Source organism: Osmia lignaria, chromosome 15 (assembly GCF_051020975.1).
Source record: "Osmia lignaria lignaria isolate PbOS001 chromosome 15, iyOsmLign1, whole genome shotgun sequence".
Classification (NCBI taxonomy): Eukaryota; Metazoa; Arthropoda; class Insecta; order Hymenoptera; family Megachilidae; genus Osmia; species Osmia lignaria.
The window spans coordinates 11,538,626-11,565,877 of record NC_135046.1 but is presented as its reverse complement, the minus strand read 5'-3'; the positions used below and the strand labels follow the sequence as shown (position 1 = coordinate 11,565,877).

Genomic DNA, 27,252 nt, shown 5'->3' with positions numbered 1-27,252 from the left:
GACATATTTATAAAAAAACCTGTAAAGTAAATTTAATATGTTTATTTAAAATATGCATGCTTTTATTTCTGTGCGTGTACTTATATACATACATACATAGACACACGTACACACATATGTCAGAGTGTAGATTTTATAAGCTATACATGTAAGGCCCAATCTGCAAGGAGTACAGAAGCAGGCAGTGCCGGCCCCACTCTGGGTTCAAGGGGGGACTCGGGGTCGCATTCCAAGATGGCTGTGTCTGAGGAATGCAGTGGGTGCCCTCCTAAGACGCCTTCCTCCCTCCTTTTTTTTATTAAACTATTTCACCTATCCTAACGAATACTTTGATTACTAGGCGAAGTAATTATGTCAATGTGTATCCAATGAGTGTCGTTTAAGTTCAAAAACAATACCCTGTGAAGAATAAATGTAAATGAGGAAAAGGAAGGTGATACGGGAAGTCCTAGAAAGGCCCTATACTGTAAAATGTATGGTCTTATCTAATGAAGCTTCCTCGCCACAGATAATGCTTATGCAGGAGGATGCTACTTGCTCGTCTTAAGCAATGTCTCATAGGGATATCTCTGAGGTAATAAGAACTTTTGAAATATATCCTGCTGAATATTATTATTATACCTTAAATTGTTTAATTATACGTACTTTCGTATATTTTTTTTTAGGTCTTACAAATCTCAATATTTATAACTTTAATATTAAATTTGTCACATATGTATAATGATAAATTATATCATATAATTATAAATAAAAATCACTGTAGTAATAATATTCAATAAAAATAGTTCTGTCAAAAAATATAAAGTAGATTTTGTATATACTGTATATACAAGTTATACATAATGCAAAACATTATTTTATTTTAAACATTTAAGGTGGAGCCCGAAGGTACGTCGGCCTTGGCTGCTGGATCGAGATCTCTATTCTTAGAGACAGTACGTCGTAGCAATGCGGCATGTCAAAATGGTGACTATGCTCTTGCTGCAACTTTATATACGGAAGCTCTTGCTTTGGATCCACTCAGCCATGTGCTATATTCGAACAGGTCAGCTGCTAGGCTTAAAATGGGTTTATTTGCACTTGCACTTCAAGATGCTGTCAGAGCCACCGAACTTAGTCCTCAGTGGCCAAAGGTACATTTATTCACTTTTATAAATAATTTATTAAATAATCAATTAAACGTATTATATTAATAGGCATATTACCGCCAAGGAGTAGCATTGCAATGTTTGGGGAGACATGGAGAGGCTTTAGTGGCCTTTAGTACAGGTCTGGCCCATGATCCTTCTAATTGTCAGCTGTTATCTGGTCTGGTAGAAGCATCTTTAAAATCACCATTACGTGCAACATTAGAACCAACATTTCAACAACTACGTGCAATGAAACTTGATGAATCTCCTTTTGTTGTTATCTCTGTTGTTGGTCAAGAACTGCTTGGAGCAGGACAGTATAAAGCAGCAGCAGGTGTATTAGAAGCTGCACTCACTATTGGTTCTTGTAGCTTAAAATTGAGAGGTTCTGTATTCTCAGCTCTTTCTAGTGCATATTGGGCATTAAATTCGTTGGATAAAGCTATCAATTACATGCAACAAGATTTAGGTAAATATTACCAAAGTAAAAAGAACAAGTATACATTAATAGAATGTGATTTTAAACTTCGAGTATAAATATTTACAGGTGTTGCACGATCATTAGGAGATACACAGGGTGAATGTAGAGCTCATGGAAATTTGGGTTCTGCATACTTTAGTAAGGGCAGTTTTAAAGAAGCTTTAACAGCACACAGGTATCAGTTGGTTTTAGCTATGAAGTGCAAAGACACTCAGGCTGCAGCATCCGCTTTAACTAGCCTGGGTCACGTTTATACAGCTATTGGTGATTTACCAAACGCACTTGCATCTCATAAGCAATGTGTGCAGTTAGTAAAACAAATGGGAGATCGACTTCAAGAAGCACGAGAAATAGGTAATGTGGGAGCAGTTTATTTGGCAATGGGAGAATTTGAAAGTGCTGTTGACTGTCATACACAGCATTTGAGAATTGCGAGACGTTTAGGAGATCGCGTAGAAGAAGCAAGAGCATTTAGCAACTTGGGTTCGTCTCATCACTATCGAAGAAATTTTGGTCAGGCAATGGCATATCATGAAAATGTTCTAAGAATAGCACAAGAACTTGGTGATAGAGCAATAGAAATGAGAGCTTATGCTGGATTGGGTCATGCTGCAAGATGTGCAGGTAAATATTTCTTTTAACACAAAAAGTAATAAGAAAGTTGTAAAAAAAAAATTAATTTACTTATGTATTTTTATTTAGGTGATCTTGCACAAGCCAAATTGTGGCATCAGAGACAACTTGATGTTGCTTTAGCTACAAAAGATAAAGTAGCTGAGGGACGAGCGTGTAGTAATTTAGGAATTGTTTATCAATTACTTGGAGAACATGAAGCTGCACTTAAGTTGCATCAGGCTCACTTAGGAATTGCTAGATCATTAGGAGATAAAGCTGGGATGGGTAGAGCATATGGAAACATTGGGAATGCGTATAATGCATTAGGATATTATGAACAAGCTATTAAATATCATAAACAGGAATTAACAATAAGCAAAGAGGTAAGTTTAGAATATGAAATCAAAAAGTTTAATAACGCACTTGTATTACAAGATTGTAAATTTTTTTTTTCTTCATGTAGGTTAATGATCGAAGCTCAGAAGCTAGTACTCACGGAAATTTAGCAGTGGCATATCAAGCTGTACAAGGACATGAAGCAGCATTGAGACATTATAGAGCTCATTTAGCTATAGCACGCGAGTTAAAAGATACAGCTGGTGAAGCGTGTGCTTTACTTAATCTTGCCAATTGCTTGTCATCTCGTGGTAGATTTGAAGAAGCAGTTCCATATTATGAAAATTATCTTATGCTATCGCAGGAACTACATGATGTAGAAGGAGAAGCGAAAGCGTGTCACTTCTTAGGCTATGCACATTATTGTTTAGGTAATCATCGTGAAGCTGTTAGATATTATGATCAAGATTTGGCATTGGCTAAGGATTTACAGGATAAATCTGGAATGGGAAGAGCTTATTGTAATTTGGGATTAGCACATTTAGCTTTGGAAAATTTAGATACAGCATTAGAGTGCCAAAAGTATTACTTAGGTAAGAAACTATTATGTTTAAAAGAAGGTAATGTAAAAATTCCAAGATATTGTACATTTTAATACTTTCTCTTTTGTATGTAGCTATTGCACATATGACTAAACACTTAGCTGGAAAATTTCGAGCTTTGGGAAATATTGGTGATTGTCTTTTACGTCTGGGTGAAGCTGAAGAAGCGATAAAAATGCATCAACGTCAGTTAAATTTAGCCCGACAAGCAGGTGATCGTAGTTTGGAAGCTGCTGCTTATGGAGCTTTAGGTATTGCACACCGGACAATAAAAAGTCTTGATAAGGCATTAGGATTTCATACTCAAGAATTAACTTTAAGACAAGAAGCTGGAGATCTACGTGGTGAATGTAGAGCTCACGGAAATTTAGGCGCCGTACACATGGCATTAGGTCAATACACTCATGCAGTAAAATGTTATCAAGAACAACTTGAAAGAGCAAAAGAATTAGCGGATTCAGGAGTCGAAGCACAAGCGTTAGGTAAAATTTTTGTTTCATTATGATACAAAGTTTGATTTTATAAATATAATATTTATTGGTTTTTTTTTTCCTCCCTGAAACAGGAAACTTAGGAATAGCTAGACTTAATATGGCACATTATGAAGATGCAATTGGATATTTTGAACAACAATTAGCAACTTTAGAACCATTGATGATGGGTACAGCTTTATTGAACAAAGCTAGAGCACTTGGGAATTTAGGAGACTGTTATGAAGCTTTGGGAGATCCAGAAGAAGCTATCAAATGTCATGAACAACAATTGGCAGCTGCTACAAAATTGAAAAGTATAAGAGAACAAGAAAGAGCGTATCGAGGTTTAGGTCGAGCTCGAGAAGCAACTGGTAATCTACAAGAAGCTTTAGTTTGTTTTGAAAAAAGATTAGTGGCTGCGCATGAAGTTGATAGCCCAGAATCAAGAGGTGCAGCATACGGAGATTTAGGTAGAAACTAATATATTAACATTTAAACGCGCATTAATTTCTTTTTATATCTTATGAATTCGCTAATATTAATTTTATAGGTAGAGTGCATGCTGCGTTAGGTAATCACGAACAGGCTGTTAGTTGCTTATCGCATCAACTTGCTCTTGCCAGGGGACTCGGAGATAAAGCTGCTGAAGCAGAGGCTGCTAGTGGATTAGGAGCTGTTCATTTATTAATGGATGATCCAAATTCTGCGTTACGCCATCATCAGTTGGAACTTTCAATTGCTGAAGCTTTAGATGCAGCTGGATTACAAGCTAGGGCTTGTGCAAATTTAGGTGTAACTCAGGAAGCATTGGGGCAATTCGAAGAAGCAATAAGATTACAAGAACAATCGTTGAGTCTTGCAGCAGCAGCTGGAGATCAACCTGCAAGAGCAGCTGCGTTTTCCAGTTTGGGACGTCTTCATCATCTGTGCGGCGATTTGTCACGAGCTTTGAGTTATTTGCAATCTGGATTGTCATTGTCTGAGGGACTAGGAAGAAGAGAGGAAGCAGCCAGATTGAGGCACAGGCTTGGTCTTGTTCATTGGGAAGCTGGCGAGGCAGCGATTGCTGTAGAACATTTAGAAAAGGCGGCAAATTTATTAGAATCGTTAGATGGAACTTCCTCGAATCTTATTTGTGGACAACCAAATAAGTCTGATTTATTATCAGAAACTTACAGAATGTTACAAAAAGTGTTAATTAGTTTAAATAGAGCTGAAGAAGCTTTAAATTGGGCGGAAAGATCGAGACGTTGTAAAAGTAACTGTTTGGATGATGCTGCACACTACTCGGAAATTATTGATAGACAACGTGGAGTTATTCTATATTATAGGTAATTTAAATTTATTAATAAATTAAATATACGTAACAATTCGAAATAACACATTTGAAATAATATTTTAGTGAAGTCGGATGTGAGTTACATGCTTGGTGTTTAGCTCCTGGTCGAGGTCTATTACGATTTCATTCTACTACTTTAGACGATGGCATAGGATTGGAAAAACGAGTTTTGCAAGCACGAGAAGCTCTTTTAGAGGAAACAAGTGAATTCATTGAAGAAACAAAAATACCATCAAGAGGACATCATCTTAATGCTAGTTCATATAGTTTAAGCAGTCTGTTCAGTGTAGGATCAGTTAGTTCGCGAGCAGGGAGTGCTCGATGGGGACGAGGAACAAAAGGACCTACGTGGCAATCACCGTTACCGATTCAAGTACTTTATGATTTACTTTTAGCACCATTTGAAGATCTTTTGCCACCAGCAAGGAAGGAGTTAATTATGGTAGTAGAGAAGTCGTTGTATTTGGCACCGCTTCCGGCTTTACAATCAAATCCTGGAGAAGATTATTTGTGCGAAAGATTTTCCTTATTAGTTGTACCATCTCTCGCAGCTTTAAGAAAACGGTTAAAAACTCCTATTCCAGAAGGCGGCGCAACAGTTGCTGCATTAGTTGCAGGAAATCCTATACTTCCTGAAGAAATTAGAGAAGAGTATGGATGGTCTGAAAGTATGGCTTCTACTGAAACAGAATCTGAAATTGTTGCTGAATTATTAGAGGCCCGTGCTTTAACTGGTAAATATCACAAGTTCGTCTTTTTATTAAATAAAGTATCGATTAATTAATTAATTTTTTTACTGTCATCAATAGGGGCAGAAGCAACTAGATCGGCTGTTTTAAGATCTTTACCTGATGCAGAATGCGTACACCTGACAGTGCCTGTTTTTTGGAATTCTGCTAGTTTAGCATTAACTGCTGATCCATGCGAAGACTCCTCTGTAAGACCGGAATATCTGATAAATCATTCAGATATTTTAAAATTAAGAATAGCCGCTCGTTTAGTTGTCATATCTAGCGGCCACGGTTGGAATAGTACAGAAAATACCACTGCCACATCAGATGGTGTGCAAAATTTAGCCAAAGCTTTATTAAATGCCGGTGCGCAATGTGTACTTATAGGAATGTGGGCTGTTCCACCTACGGCTGGTAGTATATTATTACGAGCATTTTATAGTGCTATGTTACAAGGTGCCAGAGCATCTAGAGCATTAGCAGAAGCTATGCAAACAGTTCAACATACAAGGCATTTTGCGCACCCCGCAAATTGGGCTGGTTGGTTACTCATTGGAGGGGATGCACGATTATCAAACAAGGTATATAGTTAAAACAATTTATATTTCAAGTATATAAATATGGGAGAGTGGTTCATGAATTATTATTTATTCAGGTTGCTTTGATGGGACAAGCACTTGCTGAATTACTGCGTGGTGGTCCAGAACAAAGTCGCGATGCTTTACGCGTGACACTTCACTTGGTAGAAAAATCATTGCAACGGATACATCGTGGACAAAAGAATGCTATGTATACAACCCAACGTAGTATTGAAAATAAAGTGGGAGCAGCAACTGGATGGCGAGAACTTTTAATGTCGGTAGGATTTAGGTTTGAACCAGCTGGAAATGGGATACCGTCTTCTGTATTTTTCCCCCAAAGTGATCCAGAGGAAAGATTAACAAGATGTAGCGCAAGTTTGCAAGCATTGCTAGGATTGGGACCTGCTTCGTTACATGCACTTGCTAGATTATTACAGGTAAACCTATTTACTATATGATATAAAAAGTAAGAATTTACTAAACTAAAGATAATTCTATGCTACATAGGCACCAGAAGCAGCAGAAGATGTGATTGCAGCGATGAGAAGAGCTACTTGTGCGACAGAAGGTCAAGAAGTAACATTACCAGTACAAGTGTGGAGAGCATCAGGGTCGCATGAACTATTTGCAAGTTTAGGCTTTGATCTCATGGAAGTTGGTCAATCAGAAGTTACTTTAAGAACGGGAAAACAAGCATCGCGAAGAGCTGTCCAATTTGCTCTTCAAGCTCTTCTAGCTTTATTCGGTAAGCCCATTTATTAACTACATAAATTTGTAGGTAAAGTGACATGTACTTAATTCGTAAAAATGTTATTAGACACGCAAGAAGCACCTAAAAGTCTAACTTTAGACTCGAGTAGTTCCATGGAAAGCCTAGCTTCTGTTGCCCATATAGAAAAGAATGTCATAGAGCGACCTCGACTAGGAGGCGCATTTGCAAATTATGTTCGACATCGTGGTGAACCAGATGGAAAAACTATGGAACCGCCAAATGTTCCAATTCCTACATCACGACAAGCGTGTCAAAATGGAGGAGGTATAAATAAGTTAAATTTAATTTTTAACGAGTATTAAACGTAAAACTTAAAAAAATATGTATGTTTTCTAGGTGAATCGGATGTTGCTTTCACTCCCAGTCCCCCGGTAGCACTTAATTTGAATCATCAAACGCGTATTAGAAATCTTTACCCTGATCAAACTATAAGACCAGGTTCTAGTTCGAGTAGTTCAGTAACAGATTGGGATAATGGACATGCAACTGTTTTAAGGCGACAACCATTGCCACCATTACCAGCCACTGTATTAGAAAGATTAAGTGTTAGAACAGAAATTGGATCTAATTCCCCCAGGAAACCTCGTCATCCTACAGCAACCGAGGATATTTGTGCTCAAACGGATTCTACGCAATCTGCAGAAACGCATAATCAGAATTTAAGAAACGTAGCCACGTCACTTACAAGCCTAACACGTGAATTAACACCTACAATTTCAGAGGTATATCATGAGCGAAACTTAGGACTAGGATTGGCACCGTCTTTATCAAAATTATTAGGAGAAGTAAGTTCTGTTCCTGAAAACGAAGAAAATCAATCGACGCGAACAAGTCATGATCAAACTCAAAATTGGATACAAAACGAATCGGAATTATGTCGAAGAGACGAAGCTGATGGTAGATCCATTGCTGAATCGCAATGCAGTGCCACCAGTTCTAACAAAATACATAGAAAAGCACCCCCTCCTCCAGTATAGATTATTTATATATTATTTATAAGCATTATATAATACTTTAAATAAAAATAATAGCACTAGGTACCAAAGACTGGAAGATATTTTATTGGAAACAAATTTTTCTGTTTTGTGATCAGATCTGGGAATATTTAACGGTAATACTTAGTTTTTAGTGATATAATTATACACTGCTGTTTAATTGTTTCATAACAATGATTTTCCAACATAAATATTAGTAAATGCTATTTTTATTTAAACTAATGATGAAATTTAATATCAGTTAAAGGTATGTTATGTACAATGATATTAAATGTTGTTTTTACATTCGTTGACGCAAAAATGTATTATATGGAACATTACCAGTGAATTGAAATTGTGTATTTTAAAATTGATGACACCTTTGAAATTATATTATTTCACTATTTTGTATCTCTTCCTTCTTTATAAATATATTGTCACATTTCTTCATGTATTGTATTTTTATACAAAAATTATGTACATATATATCAAATTATATCATTAAAAAGAACAATAACAGTGTATTTATTTTTTTATTACATAAATAAAAAATATATTTATAGTAATAAAATCAGTCAAAAAATTAGAACAATTTTAAGTGTCCAGTTACTTCATCTATCAATGGGGCTGGTCCTGGACCAACTGCGCACACTGTTTTGCTTCCTGGTTCTATTTGTGTGCGTCCAGCATCTTGTATTGTATTTGCTAAAAGTCCAACAGCTCTAGCATGCTTTGCTACTTCTTTTAGTGCCTCTTCACTGTCCACCTAAACATTTTATCAAGTAAATTATTGAATGTAACATTTTAAATTATAATTTTATTACACTATATCAATAACAAACTGATATACTTTGACAGTAATTTTAGCTTGCCCACATTCTTCCCAAGCTTGAAGGATTTTGGGATACTTTTTGGCTGCTTTATAAGCTGCAACAGCGGCATGAGCACATTGTGCTGCTACTTTTCCTTTACCCATCTTTAAGTCAGTTCTAATTACTAAAATAAGCTTATAATTATCATATTCATCTGTGTACACCTGTTTAGAAAAAAATGTAATATTATTTTTATTATACTGTATTAGTTATAAATAAATGCAAGTATAAGAATTTTAGTTGTTCTTACTATGTTATCTGAAGATTTATTAGAATCATTAGAAGCCTTTAAATCTCGCAATGTTGTTATTTTATATAAACAATAACCTAGTACTGCTGCAATAACAAAACCAACTGTTGCATCTGAAAAACTGTCAAAACTTTCTAAAAGTATTTCAGAGACAGTCATTTTATGAGAACTCATAATTTTCTCGTGCAAAATACTATTGATATAGAAGAAAACTTTGAATTAACCTTCCACTGCCTACCGCTACCTTGCGCTGCCTGCCGCTCACTGCCGCTAGCTATTCGGTTTCATTCGTCAATGGTCGGATACTTTCATAACATTGGCGTAGGAAACTTCGACTATTCGTTCAGATATAAATGAGGTGATGTATGTATATCTTTATAAGAGCGTTTAATGAAACGTGAAAATATTAAATTGATTTTATAAGAAATTTTTATTCGTATACACGTTTAATTTTATTCGTATAGAAAGTTTTAAAATTCGATCATAGTTTTAAATAATATGCGGTACATACTGACAAATATTGCACTCACAGCAATTATGCAATAATTTCAATATGAACACACTATAAAGTTACATCGAAGAGTAACATCTATAGAAACATATATGTTTTTAGTTTTAGGATATTCTCAGTGACCCAAGCAGAAGACAAACAAAAAAAAGTAAAATTAAATGAGAATTATAACGCGTCCGTCTCTTCGTTTGTATATCTGTGGCGCGTTTTGGTTCATACGCGGTTCAACAAACACCCAATGTGGCGCTTGAACTTGGAAGGTTATGGATTGAAGCTTCGGGGTGTGGCATCATATTGCGATTTATAAAATAAATGGAATATTGTATTCCTGTATAATGACGAACAAACTTGTTTTCTGAATGCGACGAGGCCAAGAAATCCTATTTCAACAGTGTAGGTGGTGTCTTAAAAATTTCAACCACTGCCTGGAAATTTGTACATCAAACAAAACAAAAATTGATTTAATATATTCCAGACGATATTGCACTTTTAACCGTACATTTTATGATCTGATTAATGCTTAAATGAAATAATATACTTTTAAACATGTCTATGATATTTTTCAATTAATTTGCATATTGACACGTATTTATGTGTAACATTGGCACAAGGTAGTTGATTGTTACTTGATAGGATACGGTCCATGAAATCACGTGTATTAAAGTCTACGTGGGATGTTGGGCGCTATCACCCCCACGAGCTCCCACGAGTATACCGAAATGTCTCGATTAGCCGACTACTTTGTTGTGGTCGGCTACGACCACGAAAAAGAGAGTAAGTTTTCACCTATTATCCAATGCTTACTCTTTAAGAACATATTAATGTTGTTGATACATATTTACAAATATTTTATATGAAAAAACGTTTGTAAAAGAATCTACATGTAGATTAAAATTTATGTATAATATTTAATTGTCTATGTACAAAAGCTGTTTATTATAATAAAATATTTTATTCAGATTTTTTAATTGAGATATTAACTCTTATTATTTGTCATTCATCATACATGTAATATTGTATCTTATTATAGGAGGTGGTATAAGTAATGGAATCATTTTACAAAGATTCCCTGAGAAAGATTGGCCAGATACACCATTTATAGAAGGAATAGAATGGGTAAGATGTGGCTGTTAAATTTCTCATTTTTTCATCTAATTATATATTATTTTATAGTTTTGTCAACCACAAGGATGGGCCTTATCAACAGAAAGACAAGAGCCAAGGTTTTTTGTATCCATTTTAACTGACATCGATGCAAACCGTCATTACTGTGCATGCATGTGTTTTAATGAAACTATATCTATTGTGCCAAGTAAGCCTGTAGATGAAGAAGAAGATCCTGTAGATGGTGATAGTCGTTCTTTGGTCAGAACAATGCCAACAATTACACATCACAGCATCATGTATGCACCTAAATGTCTGGTGCTGGTTTCCAGACTTGATTACATTGAAACATTTAGAGTATGTAAAATGCTATCAATGTTAATGGTACAGTTTTATTTTTGGATGCAACAATAAGATGTTAATATTATTGCTTTAGAATTGCCTTGGTATTATATACACAGTGTACGTAGAAAATCTTGGTATACCATTAGAAACTTTGGTAGGAAACATATTAGGTTGTATACAAGTACCACCCGCTGGTGGACCACAAGTAAGGTTTAGCATTGGTGCAGGTGACCGTCAAGCACTTCAACCTCCAATCAGTCCTTCTCTTCCAATTACTCATAGTAGTGTAAACCTTTTATTTCAACAATTAGGTAAGGATATTATAAATATATATGTTCATTTTGTAATCTTTTCAATTAATGTAAACTTGTTTTACAGGTATTCGTAATGTATTAGTATTATTTTGTGCTGTCATGACAGAACACAAAATACTCTTTCATTCTGCAAGTTACTCACGATTAACCGAAGGATGTCGTGCTCTTACTGCACTAATGTATCCATTTAGATATACGCATGTTTACATTCCTCTCTTACCAGCAGCTTTAGTGGAAGTACTCAGTACACCTACTCCATTTATTATGGGTGTACACAGTTCACTAAAATATGAAGTTGCAGAACTTGTAAGATATTCAATATAGTTCTTGTAATTTTATATATCATAGTGATTTTTAATAAATATCATATTTTTTTTTTTATAGATGGATGTAATTGTTGCTGATTTAGATGGAGGGTCTATAATGGTTCCAGATGGAGTTTCACTTCCACTCCTTCCTGAACCACTTCTTTCGCAAACACAAGATGCATTGTCTTTAGTATTGCAACCAGAATTATCTTGTGCAGATTATGCTTTTCCACCGCTTGCAACACGAGCCCCACATTCACCTATGTTAGACAAGGAGTTAAGAGCAGTTTTTATGCGAACCTTTGCTCAATTGTTGCAAGGGTACAGAAGTTGTCTGACATTAATAAGAATTCATCCAAAACCTGTTATAACATTTCATAAGGTTGTTATATGTTACTGATGTTATTTATATGATTGCAGATAAAATAGTAATACAGATATGATACTTTTTATTTCTAGGCAGCATTCTTAGGAGAACGTGGTTTAACGGATTGTGATTTTACAACTAGAGTGTTGGATTGCATGTTTTTTACTTCATTTATTGCAGAAAGGGGACCACCTTGGAGACCTTGCGATGTATGGGATGAATTATACAATAACTTGAGCGATCAATTAAAACAAGAAGCACAAGATAATAGTAAGTAATAATAATATAGTACACAGTAATAAAATATTTAGAAATTGTACAGTCTTTTTGTAACAGCCGATATAAAACATTATTGATGTCCCGTATATTGTTGTTAGGACTCATTTTAACGCATATTCAAGAATTAGCACAACAATTATATACAAACGAAAATCCAAATCCTCAGCCGTACGTACAAAAAATTTTGAAACCACCTGAAGGAGCATTTGCCAGAATACACCAGCCACTTTTACCACGCATTAATTCAGAACAAGTTCAAGCGATTATAGATGAAGGTCTTGCAAAAAATAATCTTAAAGTCAGGTTCGTATTACAGACACATTTTACAAGTTTTTACCCATATATTATAATTCCAAATTTTATATCTGCCTTTTTTGTATACAGATTATCATCATTAAGACCATCACAACCTCGCATTGTACCAATGGGTCCACACATTTCATTTGTCCATGACACTAGACATTTGGTTAGCAATTCTGCACGTAGACTCGAAGTTCTACGTAATTGTATAAATTGTATATTTGAAAATAAGATATCCGATGCTCGTAAAACTTTCCCGGCCGTCTTAAGAGCTTTGAAAAGCAAAGCTGCTCGTTTAGCACTTTGCATGGAATTATCGCAGCACGTTGTTGGAAATAAGGCTATGTTAGAACATCAACAATTTGATCTAGTTGTACGATTGATGAATTGTGCGTTGCAAGATGATTCGTCCATGGACGAACATGGTGTTGCTGCTGCGCTTCTTCCTCTTGCAACAGCATTTTGCAGGAAACTTTGTACAGGAGTAATACAGTTTGCTTATACTTGTATTCAAGAACATCCTGTGTGGCAAAATCAACAATTTTGGGAAGATGCTTTCTATTTGGACGTTCAGAAGGACATTAAACGATTATATCTTCCTGGTGAGAATTCTCCACCACGGCTCATAAACGATGGTATTCTAAGTCCTATCAGCCCACGCGACGGTAAAGAATTTCCATTTCGTGATCGATACTCGATTTATCAAATTCAAGAACCATCGGCCCTTGAAATAGCTGCTGAACAAATGAGGATTTGGCCGACGATTGACGCAGAAAAACAAAAGGAACTCATAGCAAGCGAAGAGAGTACTATGTATAGCCAAGCAATTCATTATGCGAATAGAATGGTTTACTTATTGGTCCCGTTGGATATAGGAGCAAAGACTCACCGTCAGGATAATGTTTATGATGACGAAAGAGCAAGTAATAGTATTACAAATAGTGTAGCAAGCGATAGTGGCGATGCAGAGTCTGGATTTGAAGAAACTGATCCCGGAGAAACTGGTAGCGCGGTTATTCGGATGGTTTCAAGATTTGTAGACCGTGTTTGTACCGAAGGGGGTGTAAGTGCTGAACATGTTAGATGTTTACATCAAATGGTTCCTGGCGTTGTTCATATGCACATCGAAACCCTCGAGGCTGTACATAGAGAAAGTAAGAGATTACCACCGATACAGAAACCGAAAATTTTAACACCCAACATGTTGCCCGGTGAAGAAGTTATTATGGACGGTTTACGCGTTTATCTTTTACCGGATGGAAGAGAAGAAAGTTCTGCAGGATTGCCAAAGATACCACCGCTCTTGCCAGCCGAAGGGGCTATTTTTCTTACTAATTACAGAATCGTATTTAAAGGAATCCCTTGTGATCCATTTGCTTGCGAACAGTTAGTGGTTCGAGCTTTCCCTGTAACGTCATTAACTAAAGAAAAGCGTGTCGCTGTACAACATTTAGCACATTTAGATCAGTGTTTACAGGAAGGATTACAATTACGTTCTTGTACTTTTCAATTAATAAAATTAGCTTTCGATGAAGAGGTTACACCTGAAAATATTGAAACTTTACGAAAATTAGTTCATAAAGCTCGCTATCCACCACACATCTTCCATCATTTCGCTTTCAATGGTCAGGTGCTGGTTACTCAGACGGCGCACCATAAAGGAAAAGAAAAGAATGCCACTCTTAAGTAAGTTATCTTTTATTTGAATATTATTCTATTCATCTGTGATTATTATAAAATTATTCTATTTTTTAGGGGATTCGCAAAGAAAACACTTTTAAAAACTGCACGTAAGGCAGGTTTTAAGCCAAAACAGTCATCTAAAAGACAAAAGTACGTCTTGCCAAATATGAATATCATTACTAATAATAAATACATGACATCACCTGGTCGAATGAGTTTACCAGTAACAGATAACAATGACTTGAGTCACGATGATGATCTCAGTGGTAAGTTAATTGAATAAATTGTTTTTCCATTTTAAGTGTATTTAAGTGACATCTTTGCAGTAGATGATTTTGAGATTCCTGGTATTGTAACTCAACCACCGACTGATGCAAAAACATTAGAACGATTATCAGAACGTAGTTACGTTAGAGATTGGTATCGACTGGGATTATATTCAAATGGACCCCACAATAATCGTAGAAACGAACCATTTCGATTGTCGTCTGTGAATTGTGCCTACATGATTTGTAGAAGTTATCCCGCGCTACTTATAGTTCCTTCGTCAGTATCAGATGAAAGTATTCGTAGATTTTGTCGGCTTTATAGACATAATAGAATACCTATCGTCACATGGAGACATCCAAGAACGAAAGCACTTTTAATTAGAGGAGCAGGTTATCATGGAAAGGGTGTTATGGGCATGCTAAAAGCTCATCCAGCATCTGCTGGTAACTTAAAAAGTAATAATTATTTTTATATTCTTATTTTTCTTTTTTAATATATTAAATTATTTATTTTATTCGTAGCAACATCTTCGGAAACGACATCTTCTCTAGAACAAGAAAAGTATATTATGGCTCTTGTAGCTGCAACTCCGTTATCCGCGATAAGGCAAGGTTCTGCATGGGGAATGTCTGACAGTTCTCTCAGTATTGATTCTTTATTGTTAGCGGCTGAAGATCGTAATGCGACGCCTGAACAGTCGCGGCGAAATCCATTTAATAAAGCAATTGGAACATTGAGGTACATAGGTTTTGATTTTATAGTATTTCACATTCTACAGAATATGTAAGAAAATTTAATTAAATATATTACACATTTTTTTATAGTTCATCAGGAGGTAAGGGCCCAAAGAACTTTGGTCGCTGGGGTTCGTTAAAAGATAAAAGACATAATTCTCAAGCTTCTTTAACTTCAGTTCACCAACGTGGAACTGTGAGACATTCTACAGATTCGGATAGTGGTACTGAATGTGTTCATACATTTCAACGTGCCGCATTATACATCCTGGGTGAAAAAGCACATATGAAAGTAAGATGACTAATTTTTACATTATTCTAAATATATAATCAATGTTATAATTTCTTTTTTAATGGAAAAGGGTGTTAAAGCGGAATCTGCACCGAAAACAGATTTCATTCCAGTGGAATACTATGATGTAAGACATACCAAAGCTGCATTTAAAAAACTTATGCGAGCCTGTGTTCCTAGCTCTCCGAATGTAGAGCCTGACCAAAGTTTTTATAAGTATGTGTAATTTATCTAAACGAATGTCATTTTATTTATTATAAAATTTTCTCACAGATAACATTTATCATTTTAGATTAATCGAAAGTTCAGAATGGTTACAGCAGCTTCAGAATTTAATGCAATTAGCTGGAGCTGTTATAGACTTAATGGACGTACAAGGATCATCGGTGGCTGTTTGTTTAGAGGAGGGTTGGGATACCACAGCAACAGTATGTTCTGTTGCTCAAGTATGTCTTGATCCTCAGTATAGAACTATTGAAGGTTTTCGAATTTTGATCGAAAAAGAATGGCTTGGATTTGGTCATAGATTTGGACACCGTAGTAATCTTGCAGCGAACTCACAAACTACAAACTTTACTCCTACCTTTCTTCAGTTCCTAGATATAGTACATCAAATTCAAAAACAATTCCCATTAGCGTTTGAATTTAACGAATATTACTTAAAATTTTTGGCATATCATTCGGTTTCTTGCCGTTTTCGTACGTTTTTATTAGACTGTGAGTTTGATAGAGTAGAATGTGGCATTACTGCCGTAGAAGACAAAAGAGGATCACTGACAAGCCATCACAAAGGTGTTGACACAGGTAGCGACGATGAAACAATTTACCCTGGAGGTAGATTAGCAGGAACTAATCAAGGATGTAACCTTGGTCAAAGTATATTTGATTATATCGAGAAACAACATGCAAGGTGTCCCTTGTTCTATAATTTCATGTACACGCCTAATACTGAAAATACGGTATTAAGGCCTGTTTCACATTTATCAAGTCTCGATATTTGGCAATACTATTTAGAAGAAGAATTGGCTCACGGGCCTGCATATGACTTAGAAGTATTGCAACAAGACTCGCAACAAGAGGAGGAAGCAGAAGCTGCTGATGGTGTGGTGAAAAGTAATCGCAAAGTGGTTACACAAGGGTATGACTGTGACTACATTCATTTAACTTACTTTATTGACATTTTTTTTTATTGACATTATTTTGTACGATAGGTATGACGGTGTGAGTTCAATGGTACCCGATCAATTTTCCCATCTTCTGGAAGAGATTCATAAATTGGAAACTGAATTAGGTCATTTACCACAAAAGTGGAAAGTTCTTTGGGATAAACTTGAATTGCCAAATACAGATTCACTTGCTGTTAGTATATAGTATATATCAAGTTTTTTAAAATACAATTTTATTCACAATTTAACATGTATTTATTTTTTATATAGCGACATGCTTCATTCAGTACTGCATTAGTTAGATATCATGGTCGGTTGATTCATAAACGTTCAACATTAGAATTACTTTTGAGAGGTAAACTCGCTGGTGGTAATACTTCTGGAAATGATGGTTCCGTTTATGCACATCCTCATAGGTATTTTTCATAGTTAAGTTTCTTATAATGAATTAGTAAATAAATATTCATAAATCTATTGATATTATTCTAGGTTCGAGAGATTAGATTCAGCAACGCCGACTCATTGCGATGCCTGCTCTGGTGTATTATGGGGTCCTGTAAAAGCCGGTTTGCGATGTGTTGATTGTGGTCATGTATGTCACGATAAGTGTGCTGATGCAGTACCAAAAAATTGTACAAAATATAAGGCAGTAACTGATAATTTACAAACTCACACGCTTACACGAAGCGGCGGTGACAATGGAAGTGTAAATTCAAGTATGGATGTTATGTTATATATTAATATAATTTTTGGTTTATAAATTTCAGTCACTTATTAATACCATGAATTTTTATCATTTAATACAGGTGTCGCTACAATACAAACTTCTTCGCAACAATATTATGAACAATTCTCTAGTAATGTTGCTGAAAATAGAACACATGAAGGCTACCTTTATAAACGAGGTGCTCTACTTAAAGGTTGGAAACAAAGATGGTTTGTGTTAGATTCTATAAAACATCAATTAAGATATTATGATGCAATGGAAGATTCTCATTGTAAAGGATATATTGGTGTGTAAGAAGTTATTAAAAATCATATAAGTGTATAAAAAATTTATAAATATTCATTAATGTTCTCTGTGTTACAGATTTAGCCGAAGTAGTATCTGTAACTCCAGCTCAACCAATGCCAGGGCCACCAAAGAAAACAGATGATAAATCGTTCTTTGATGTAAATATAAAATCATTTTATATTATTTATTTATTGAAAAAGTGTTTCATATTATATTAATGATTATATTTACAGCTTCGTACAAACAGACGAACATATAATTTTTGTGCTGGTGATGCAGCAACTGCACAAGAATGGATTGAAAAAGTTCAAGCGTGCTTACAATAGCTTGATTATAACTCTAATTTAAATTATGCAAGTGACTGATAGATTAAAACAGATTTTAATTTTGTTACATACTATTGTATAGTTTACTAGTAGTACGTATTATAGACTGCAGTAACATTGCTTTAAATATTTTTAAATCCAACAATTGTTGGATTGAAAACAGTATCATAAATTGAATGTGATGTACTCATATCTTTGACGTAGCATTATTATATAAATGTATATTGTAATTGTATAATTACATACGTTAAATTTGAGTTATTTCAACTGGAAGATGAAAGATCAGAAGATACTCAATTAAACGTTAAAAGTTTTTTTATTTTTTGTATTATGTTTTTAATTTTAAATGCATACAAATAGAGCGTAAACTATATTAAAATGTTAAATGAAATCATCTATTCTGAAAATTACTACGATATTATTGTTAGTATAATTACAATTATAACCGGATAAGTAGCTACTTTGCTTGTTACAAAGAATGAACGAACGTGAACGGATACGAGAAGTCATGTTCTTTTGAAATCTCATGTAATATTTGTTTAATAACTCTGCTACGCTTATCAGTAAAACTAAAATTGAAAAACTCTTGTATACTATTAATTTTTAGTTGTAATTGCTTCTACATTTGTAATATTTGCTTGCGAAATGCATTATCATTTTCTTACGTTTGTTATGTACATTGCACTTCAATTTTTTTAGCAAATCATTTTTTTAACTTAATGAAAAGTTACAACTCAAATGAAAGCCGCAAAAGTTACATACTATCACAGTTTATTTAATACTTTGTTAATATCGTTGTAAAAATTAAGTAAATATTTAAAAATAAAGATTGAAATTTTTTTAATAACTATTTATACATTTACATTTGTTTAAATAAGTGCAGTTATCTTTTAATTGTTTTAATAATTTTTTATGAAAAGAAAATTTCATTCTCGTTTCTCCCGCCATTTTTACAAGCTGTTGCGATCCTCCCCGGTTTAAGAGAATATATACCGCAGTTCACCAGAGTCCATAACTGCGAAGACCAGTTTTCGTTCCTCGCGCATCTCCAGTACGCATCTTCGCCCTGATTGGCGATACTCTCAAACGAAGTGGAAAGCGATTAGCAGAGAGCTCGCTGCGTTCCCCCACCATCTTCCAACCTGAGCGTCGCAGTTATGGACTCTGGTGAACTGCGGTATAGATGCGAAACGTATTGTGAACCAGGCTGTATAAACTATGAACTAGCTTGTAAAGAAAGTTGAATGAAGAAACTGAAGCGCGTTAAATTTGAATTATAAAAGAAAATCAATATATTGTGTTATCAAATTGTTATCAAGGATTCCTTATCAGTAGCTCGCTTAGTAGAAAAAAATCGGCTTATCGTTATCAAAATGTTTATCAAGGACTAAATTTACTTAACGATCAGCAGGTGTCAGCAGCTATAAATAGGGGATCCTTCCAGAAAATTTTGTCCTTTGTTCTTTGTAAACGCTCAAGAGAAGTACTCGTGTAAAACATTTATTTTCAATTCACGGGCGGCTTACCCACGTTCCTTGAATTTGAAAAATCCCTAGAATCACAAAGACGCGCAACAAAGCAAATGGAGACTAGGGAATTTATGTGACCGTGGGCATTTTGGGCGCTACCACAATGCTACTGCACCCTAGGAATAAGGTTTATTTCTAAAGGTTTTTAATACAAGCATACATACAAGCTTATCTCATTTCTATATATTTCTAGGTCTATGATATAAGGGGTGGTCCAGTCTGTGGTTGGAGGGCGTTTTGCGTTAAGATCTGTCAATGTGCTGTCAATTGATCGTTTTTTAAACTTTCTAACTGTTTACAACAGCCAAGATATCGCAAAGTAAAATATTGTTAAGTAAAATTTTTAGTAGATTGTTTTAGTTAGTATAAATATCAACGGTTAAGATACGATAGTTATACGACATGAATATGTAAAATGTTCTCCTGCATTAATACTTTTAATTATCATATTTATTCCGCTATGTTTTAGATATTTTAATATTATTTTATTTTTTAGAGTATAAAACGTACTTTTATTTATTATTCAAGTTTGAAGAATTCCTTAATGTTTCATATTTTCATTGGTGTTAGTAGAACGATACTATATATTCTGAACATTGATCCATTCACGATTTGCTATATATAACGAAATCTTATTCAATTTTACTACACGGGATACTAGTACACTCGTAATATGTAATTATATTTTGCAGGGTGTGAATTAAAATACTTACATTAGGCTTTAATAAAATACAAAATTCAAAATGACAGATTCAAAATATTTCACCACTACAAAGAAAGGAGAAATATTTGAACTTAAATCTGAATTAAATAATGACAAAAAGGAAAAGAAGAAGGAAGCTGTAAAAAAAGTGAGTTGATTTATTAATAAATAGCAGTTATTACATGTTTTATGTAAAATATATTAATAAAGCATGTAATAATTTATTTTTAATGCTGAGACATTCCTATTTTTCATCAGTAAACAATCAGTATAGTTTTATGTAGCAAAAATCTGATTTTAAAAGGTAATGATTTTTCTTACCAAAGGTAAGCTATATAAATCATGAATTCTATGATTTTCTCAATCTGATATATTCTATTTTGTTTATTATTAATATTTATTGTACAGCAGTATTACTATTTATAAGAATTTACATTTTCTAAATACCAAATCAATAAATCTGTTTCATGCTGCTCAAAAGCTGGATAAATGAAAACTCATAATAAATTTGTTAAAAGCAACAAATTTTGATATTATCATTACTTATTTATTATATTTTTTAAATTATTCTTTGAATACATAATTTACAATCATTACATTAACATAATTTACTTAAATGATAATTTACTTTAATTGTAACTATTTTTCTTTATCTATAGTTATTATTATAAAAGAAATAGATTAATTATTAATTAGTTGCTTAAATGTAATATTAATTATTCGTAGGTAATTGCTTCCATGACTGTGGGCAAAGATGTATCTGCACTTTTCCCCGATGTTGTCAACTGTATGCAGACAGACAATTTAGAGCTTAAAAAATTGGTGTATTTGTATCTGATGAATTATGCCAAGAGTCAACCAGATATGGCCATCATGGCTGTCAACACATTTGTTAAGGTAATGTAGCTTAGTAACTCAATAAAAATTTATATACTTTATTAATGCACTTTTATCCTTTATATTCTTTAATAACACTTGGATGATGTTGAGAGTTTCTGTCTGCAAAGAGGCAAGCTGGAAAAAAAAACTTTATGCTAGTTTCCTTATGTTTCACATTTTCTTTTTCTTTTCAAATAAATTTAATGTTAATTTTACAGCCTGCCTCACACTATGTACAGACCGTGCTTTGCAAATTATATCAGTTTGCACAGAGCTGTCTGCATTATGGGACGGAATGTATTTTCTTTCTCTTATTGAATTGCTTATTTTTTAAAGGGCACGAGACTGGAATTTGGCTGTGTATAATATATCACTTATTCTTCTGTGTTTTATATTATATATTATATCGATCATTTTTATTCATTTGGATTATGTCCACCAAATTCCAGTGTTTCTTTTTAGTTAAGCATTATAAATAGGAATGAAATTATGACAGTTATAAGATTTTGCAAAATTATTCAAAAAATCACATCAAGAAGCCCAATAACATATGTGTTAGTTTTTTTTTTTTAATATTAATGCACTAATACTTTATGCTGTTTTCTAAAAGTGAGCATGGAACTTTTTCTATAAATCATAAAAATATTGTTTACATTTAAATAGTTTGTAGAAGGATGTATAATAATAACACAGCTATAATTTTATAATAATTATATAATTGGTCTTAAAATAAAAGAATTGTTTAAAACAGCTATGGTGATAAAATCAAACGAAATCTATACTTTAGTCATGATGTTTAATATATAAACAGCATGAACGTACTAATTACCTTAATATCCATTTTATATGTATGACTTCATCATAAACTGTTGCGTGTATGAAGTGCATATATATTTTCACTATTTGCACGTAAAGTGTTTTATTCCTTTGAAAACCTTTCGTGTTAATTAATAAATGTAATAAGTGTTAAAAATTTATGACACAGTTATCGTACATAACTTTGATGTACACTTTGTAAATGTTTGATTAAGTATCATGTAACATATACATACGTGCATGGCACCTAACTAATTGTGTTAATACTGATTTCATTTTAATCTATAAATTATCATTTTAATAAAAGCTATAAATAGCAAAATTGTAAGATGAATATCTCGTGCTCTTTAAAAAATGATCAGTTCTGCATCATATTATTTTAAATGGTTGATAAGTATAATATTTAACAATTAATCAAAATGGTGACGGTGACCAATTTGACCTTTTTCGTTCTGACACGCAAAAGGAGCTAGCGACATCTCCGATGACAAAGGTACCATACCATTTTCTACTTCGTTAAAATTCATGGGTTGAAATAGATAGCCACTACTGTGACTAGACTTGAATCCCTGGCTTGCCCGATTTTTGCGCAGGATTGCGAGGACCCAAATCCGCTGATTCGAGCATTAGCAGTTCGCACAATGGGTTGTATACGCGTGGACAAGATTACTGAATACCTCTGTGAACCATTACGAAAATGTCTGAAGGATGAGGATCCGTATGTCCGTAAGACGGCAGCTGTTTGCGTGGCCAAGCTTTATGATATTAATGCAGCATTAGTCGAGGACCAAGGGTTTTTAGATCAGTTGAAAGACCTTTTATCAGACAGTAATCCTATGGTAAATATTTCAATCTTATTCATCATTTAAATATTTATACAATATTTATTACTTATTCCTTCATTCAACATTTGTATTTAGGTTGTTGCAAATGCAGTAGCTGCTTTGTCTGAAATTAATGAAGCAAGTCCAAGCGGACAGCCTTTAGTTGAAATGAATGCGCAAACCATTAACAAATTATTAACTGCTCTCAATGAATGTACAGAGTGGGGTCAAGTTTTCATTTTAGATTCATTGGCGAATTATTCGCCTAAAGACGACCGTGAAGCACAGAGTATCTGTGAACGTATCACTCCACGTTTAGCTCATGCTAACGCTGCTGTTGTTCTATCTGCTGTTAAGGTTGTACATCAAGCAGAAATCAATGGCTATAAATAATTAACTCGATTTTTTAAAAATATTTTCTTTCTACGTCTTTCATACGTAGGTACTGATGAAATTAATGGAAATGTTGCAATCAGAATCCGATTTTGTTGGCACATTAACAAAGAAATTAGCACCACCGCTTGTAACGTTACTCAGCTCTGAGCCCGAAGTACAGTACGTAGCATTGCGAAATATAAATCTAATTGTTCAAAAACGCCCGGATATTTTAAAACACGAGATGAAAGTATTTTTTGTTAAGTACAACGATCCAATTTATGTGAAACTCGAGAAATTGGACATTATGATTCGTTTGGCATCTCAAGCTAATATTGCTCAGGTTTTGTCTGAATTAAAAGAATATGCTACAGAAGTTGATGTAGATTTTGTACGGAAAGCTGTGAGAGCTATTGGTCGTTGTGCCATCAAAGTTGAACCTTCAGCCGAACGCTGTGTTTCAACCCTTCTAGACCTTATACAAACAAAGGTATTGTAAAATAAGAATAAAAATTTAATTATTTATATAAACAACATATACATATACATATATATATATTTATTTATTTATTTTATTAGGTTAATTACGTTGTTCAAGAAGCAATCGTCGTTATAAAAGACATTTTTCGAAAATATCCAAATAAATACGAAAGTATTATTTCAACCCTTTGCGAAAATTTGGATACACTCGACGAACCAGAAGCACGTGCGTCAATGATATGGATTATTGGAGAATATGCTGAACGTATCGACAATGCAGATGAACTTCTTGAAAGTTTCTTAGAGGGATTCCACGATGAAAATACTCAAGTCCAGTTACAGTTACTTACGGCAATTGTTAAACTATTCCTTAAACGACCTACAGATACTCAAGAATTAGTTCAACAAGTGCTTAGTTTAGCGACTCAAGATTCCGATAATCCTGATTTAAGAGACAGAGGATTTATTTACTGGCGATTACTTAGCACTGATCCAGCAGCTGCTAAAGAAGTTGTACTTGCTGAGAAACCTCTTATTTCAGAAGAAACAGACTTGTTAGAACCAACATTGTTAGATGAATTGATATGTCATATTTCAAGTTTGGCATCGGTATATCATAAACCACCTACCGCTTTCGTTGAAGGTAGAGCAGCGGGTGCTAGAAAATCATTGCCTGCCAGAAGTAATTCGAACGAGGATTCAGCTCAACATGCAGCACAACCTCATGCTCAAGTTATTCCTGCTCAAGATTCATTGATAGGCGATCTTCTTAGTATGGATATTGGTAAACGATTTTGCCCATTATTATTGTGACAGTCAATGTGTTAATATTTTCATTATTCATTATATTGATTGTTTAGGAGGTCCAGCTATGGTTACCCCAGCGCCAACTCCTCAGGCAGGATTGGGTTTGGATTTACTAGGGGGTGTTTTAGACGGAGTTTTGGGAGGAACTGATACTGGAAGTAATGCACCTGTTGTGTCACAAAGTACTACTGGACTTCTTGGTGATATATTTGGTTTTAATCAAGGACCTACCGCTTATATACCACCAAAGGTTAATTGGTTACCTGCCGAAAAAGGTAAAGGATTTGATATATGGGGAACATTTTCACGCAAGTAAGTAATATTATTATATAGATGTAGTTGGTGCAAAAGGTATAAAGATCTTTATAATAATATAATAATTATTTTATAATAGAAATGGACAGATTAGCATGGATATGACATTTACAAATAAAGCAATGCAACCTATGGGAGGTTTTGCTATACAATTAAATAAGAATAGTTTTGGTTTAACACCAGCTGCTCCATTACAAGTACCAACTCCATTGAATCCTGGTGCTAGTGTAGAAGCTAATGTAATCTTATCTACTGCTGGTGCAGTACAACGCATGGAACCTTTAAATAATCTTCAAGTTGCAATAAAAAATAATATTGATGTATTTTATTTTGCTTGTATTGTTCCAATGAATGTATACTTTGCTGAAGATGGGCAATTAGATAAGAGAGTATTCCTTAGTACATGGAAAGAAATACCTGCTCAAAACGAGGTTGCCATTTTTGTTTCAGATTATCATTAATATACCTAATAATATTTCAAGTAATAGAATTATTAAAACAAACGTTTCAGGTACAGTACACGTTAAAAGGAGTATTGTTGACTGCAGATCAAGTTGTACAAAAAATGCAGCAAAATAATGTATTCACAATTGCTAAAAGAAACGTAGAAGGACAAGATATGTTGTATCAATCTCTTAAATTAACAAATGGCGTTTGGGTATTAAATGAATTAAAAATTCAACCTGGAAATCCTGATGTCACGGTAAGTTCAAAAATTAAATTTGAGAATAAAATATCGTCATTTGATTTAATTTTCAATATATCTCAATTACAGTTATCTCTGAAGTCACGTTCTGTGGAAGTTGCACCTGGTATATTCCAAGCTTACAATGCAATTCTACATTCTTAAACAATTATTCAACATTGGAATTGTGTAATATTATATTTTATGACTATGATCTATTTGTTTAAATAAGTTATTTATGTACTCTGCATATAACTTATCTAATCAAAAATTACTGCAAACATTTGTTTATATTTTGTTATGAACTTATGGTAAATTTAATATACTGTTAAATTGATCATGAAGTAGATGTAAATCAAAATAAAGATATACTAAGGATCTATTTGTATGTACATTTAATATTTACAGAAATCGGACGTATATTTTAACTTGATAATCTACAAGGATTGAAAATAAATGTTTTAAAATAACATCTTTTAGTAAGATATAATAAATACAAATAACCTATACAATAATTCTTTTTATTTATTTAATATAAAGAGAAATGGATACATTATGTTGTTTTAATCATTGTTACATTAACATTGAACCTTTCTTCTAAAGGAGCAACCTTCTGTTAACCGAGCTTTACCACCAGTGGATGTACACAATATCGTTCGGCAACCATCACACTCTACTGATCTCTGTGCATGCGAAAAGATTGTTTTAATTGCATAACATCCTGGGCATTTGACATCCATAAAGTAACTGTTCGGCTTCTGTACAAGCCTTTTTAACTTGTGCTTCCTCTTCTCTTCTGCTGGACTTGGGTGAAGTAGATCTTTAGCAAGAGGCATTCTACAACAAAACATCCATAAAACAATATATAAATAAATTATATATTTTAATAGTTTTCATCTGCTTAAAACAAAACAGATAACTCAATGTAAAACACTTCTGTAATAAGTGCTTTTCATTTAAGGATTGATATTTTGAAAGTATCCAAGTGAATATACTCAATAATTATACACAATTAGATATAAGTTTGCTATTTATATTTTTGTCAATCACAAGAAACTTAATTAAGAAAGAAGAAACTGCCGTGTTAAAAGTTTACGTTATATCAGGCAACAGATGACAAGTTCTAGAGTACATTACGTATAAACGCGCAATACAAAAATTTCTATGCTTACAGTAAATCTTATGTTTAATGTAACGTACTTTATACATAACATCAGGGAATTAAGAGAATATATCAATAGTTATATACATAATACTTTATATACTTTCAAAGAATTTCTATCGTGCACTCTGAGCGTACTACTTGAAGCAGTTAAGTAGATACTGATATAACAAAATTTAGGGATAATTGATTATTTTTTTCATTGTACACGTGAAGCACAATACTGAATATTTTATTGTGTGTGTTTACTTACGTGATTATGCTCGTATTTTGCTTTAAATTCAATGATTAGACTGTTCGCCACGTGTTTTAGCAACAACGTTATACACTGAAAAGGACAAGATCGGTCTGTTTTTATACCAACAAAATCCCTAATAGTGATTCATTGTTACCAACTGAATCAAGTTCTTAATTTTGTTATTTTTCCCTAGTAAATATCCTTTGGAAGTTACTAAAAATTATATATCCCTAGAAAATCATGTTGTTTTTTCCCTAACGATTATTCCG

At 33.7% G+C, this 27,252-nt stretch overlaps 5 protein-coding genes across 10 annotated transcripts; 3 read left to right on the top strand and 2 right to left on the bottom strand.

Annotated features, from left to right (window-relative positions):
* Positions 1-52: 52 nt before the first annotated feature.
* On the top strand, positions 53-8,253 carry LOC117608313 (uncharacterized). The gene is made up of 15 exons (XM_034333223.2): positions 53-574; positions 876-1,133; positions 1,197-1,599; positions 1,678-2,235; positions 2,314-2,609; positions 2,690-3,155; positions 3,239-3,646; positions 3,730-4,107; positions 4,188-4,968; positions 5,040-5,710; positions 5,786-6,288; positions 6,363-6,725; positions 6,796-7,033; positions 7,106-7,324; positions 7,397-8,253. The coding sequence occupies exons 1-15, from the start codon at positions 551-553 to the stop codon at positions 8,035-8,037; spliced, it is 6,207 nt and encodes a 2,068-aa protein (XP_034189114.2). The 5' UTR covers positions 53-550; the 3' UTR covers positions 8,038-8,253.
* A 233-nt stretch (positions 8,254-8,486) lies between these two features.
* Positions 8,487-9,498, bottom strand: LOC117608322 (peptidyl-tRNA hydrolase 2, mitochondrial). Its single transcript, XM_034333249.2, has 3 exons — positions 9,157-9,498; positions 8,885-9,070; positions 8,487-8,800 (listed from the first exon to the last, which is right to left on the bottom strand). The coding sequence occupies exons 1-3, from the start codon at positions 9,328-9,330 to the stop codon at positions 8,618-8,620; spliced, it is 543 nt and encodes a 180-aa protein (XP_034189140.1). The 5' UTR covers positions 9,331-9,498; the 3' UTR covers positions 8,487-8,617.
* A 232-nt stretch (positions 9,499-9,730) lies between these two features.
* On the top strand, positions 9,731-18,940 carry Sbf (SET domain binding factor). Of its 3 annotated transcripts, none has more exons than XM_034333226.2 (21): positions 9,731-10,441; positions 10,698-10,783; positions 10,841-11,128; positions 11,208-11,427; positions 11,495-11,736; positions 11,815-12,120; positions 12,198-12,375; positions 12,483-12,687; positions 12,769-14,370; positions 14,440-14,633; positions 14,694-15,080; positions 15,159-15,375; positions 15,462-15,663; positions 15,734-15,879; positions 15,956-16,801; positions 16,875-17,022; positions 17,100-17,245; positions 17,319-17,545; positions 17,636-17,842; positions 17,920-18,002; positions 18,078-18,940. In XM_034333226.2, the coding sequence occupies exons 1-21, from the start codon at positions 10,342-10,344 to the stop codon at positions 18,168-18,170; spliced, it is 6,123 nt and encodes a 2,040-aa protein (XP_034189117.1). In that variant the 5' UTR covers positions 9,731-10,341; the 3' UTR covers positions 18,171-18,940. The 3 variants fall into 3 exon arrangements, with proteins under 3 accessions (XP_034189117.1, XP_034189116.1, XP_034189115.1); XM_034333225.2 differs by having other exon boundaries at positions 9,732-10,441; positions 14,697-15,092; positions 18,078-18,939; XM_034333224.2 differs by having other exon boundaries at positions 9,732-10,441; positions 14,694-15,092; positions 18,078-18,939.
* A 952-nt stretch (positions 18,941-19,892) lies between these two features.
* AP-1-2beta (adaptor protein complex 1/2, beta subunit) lies at positions 19,893-25,763 on the top strand. Of its 4 annotated transcripts, XM_034333232.2 has the most exons (12): positions 19,893-20,018; positions 20,392-20,550; positions 21,129-21,299; positions 22,564-22,590; positions 22,691-22,936; positions 23,018-23,278; positions 23,364-23,786; positions 23,876-24,560; positions 24,637-24,895; positions 24,978-25,329; positions 25,410-25,601; positions 25,674-25,763. In XM_034333232.2, the coding sequence occupies exons 2-12, from the start codon at positions 20,443-20,445 to the stop codon at positions 25,746-25,748; spliced, it is 2,799 nt and encodes a 932-aa protein (XP_034189123.1). In that variant the 5' UTR covers positions 19,893-20,018; positions 20,392-20,442; the 3' UTR covers positions 25,749-25,763. The 4 variants fall into 4 exon arrangements, with proteins under 4 accessions (XP_034189123.1, XP_034189125.1, XP_076548763.1 ...); XM_034333234.2 differs by lacking the exon at positions 22,564-22,590; XM_076692648.1 differs by lacking the exon at positions 22,564-22,590 and having other exon boundaries at positions 22,637-22,936.
* Positions 25,764-26,088: 325 nt separating this feature from the next.
* On the bottom strand, positions 26,089-27,148 carry RpS27 (ribosomal protein S27). Its single transcript, XM_034333250.2, has 2 exons — positions 26,999-27,148; positions 26,089-26,420 (listed from the first exon to the last, which is right to left on the bottom strand). The coding sequence occupies exon 2, from the start codon at positions 26,417-26,419 to the stop codon at positions 26,162-26,164; it is 258 nt and encodes an 85-aa protein (XP_034189141.1). The 5' UTR covers position 26,420; positions 26,999-27,148; the 3' UTR covers positions 26,089-26,161.
* Positions 27,149-27,252: the final 104 nt, after the last annotated feature.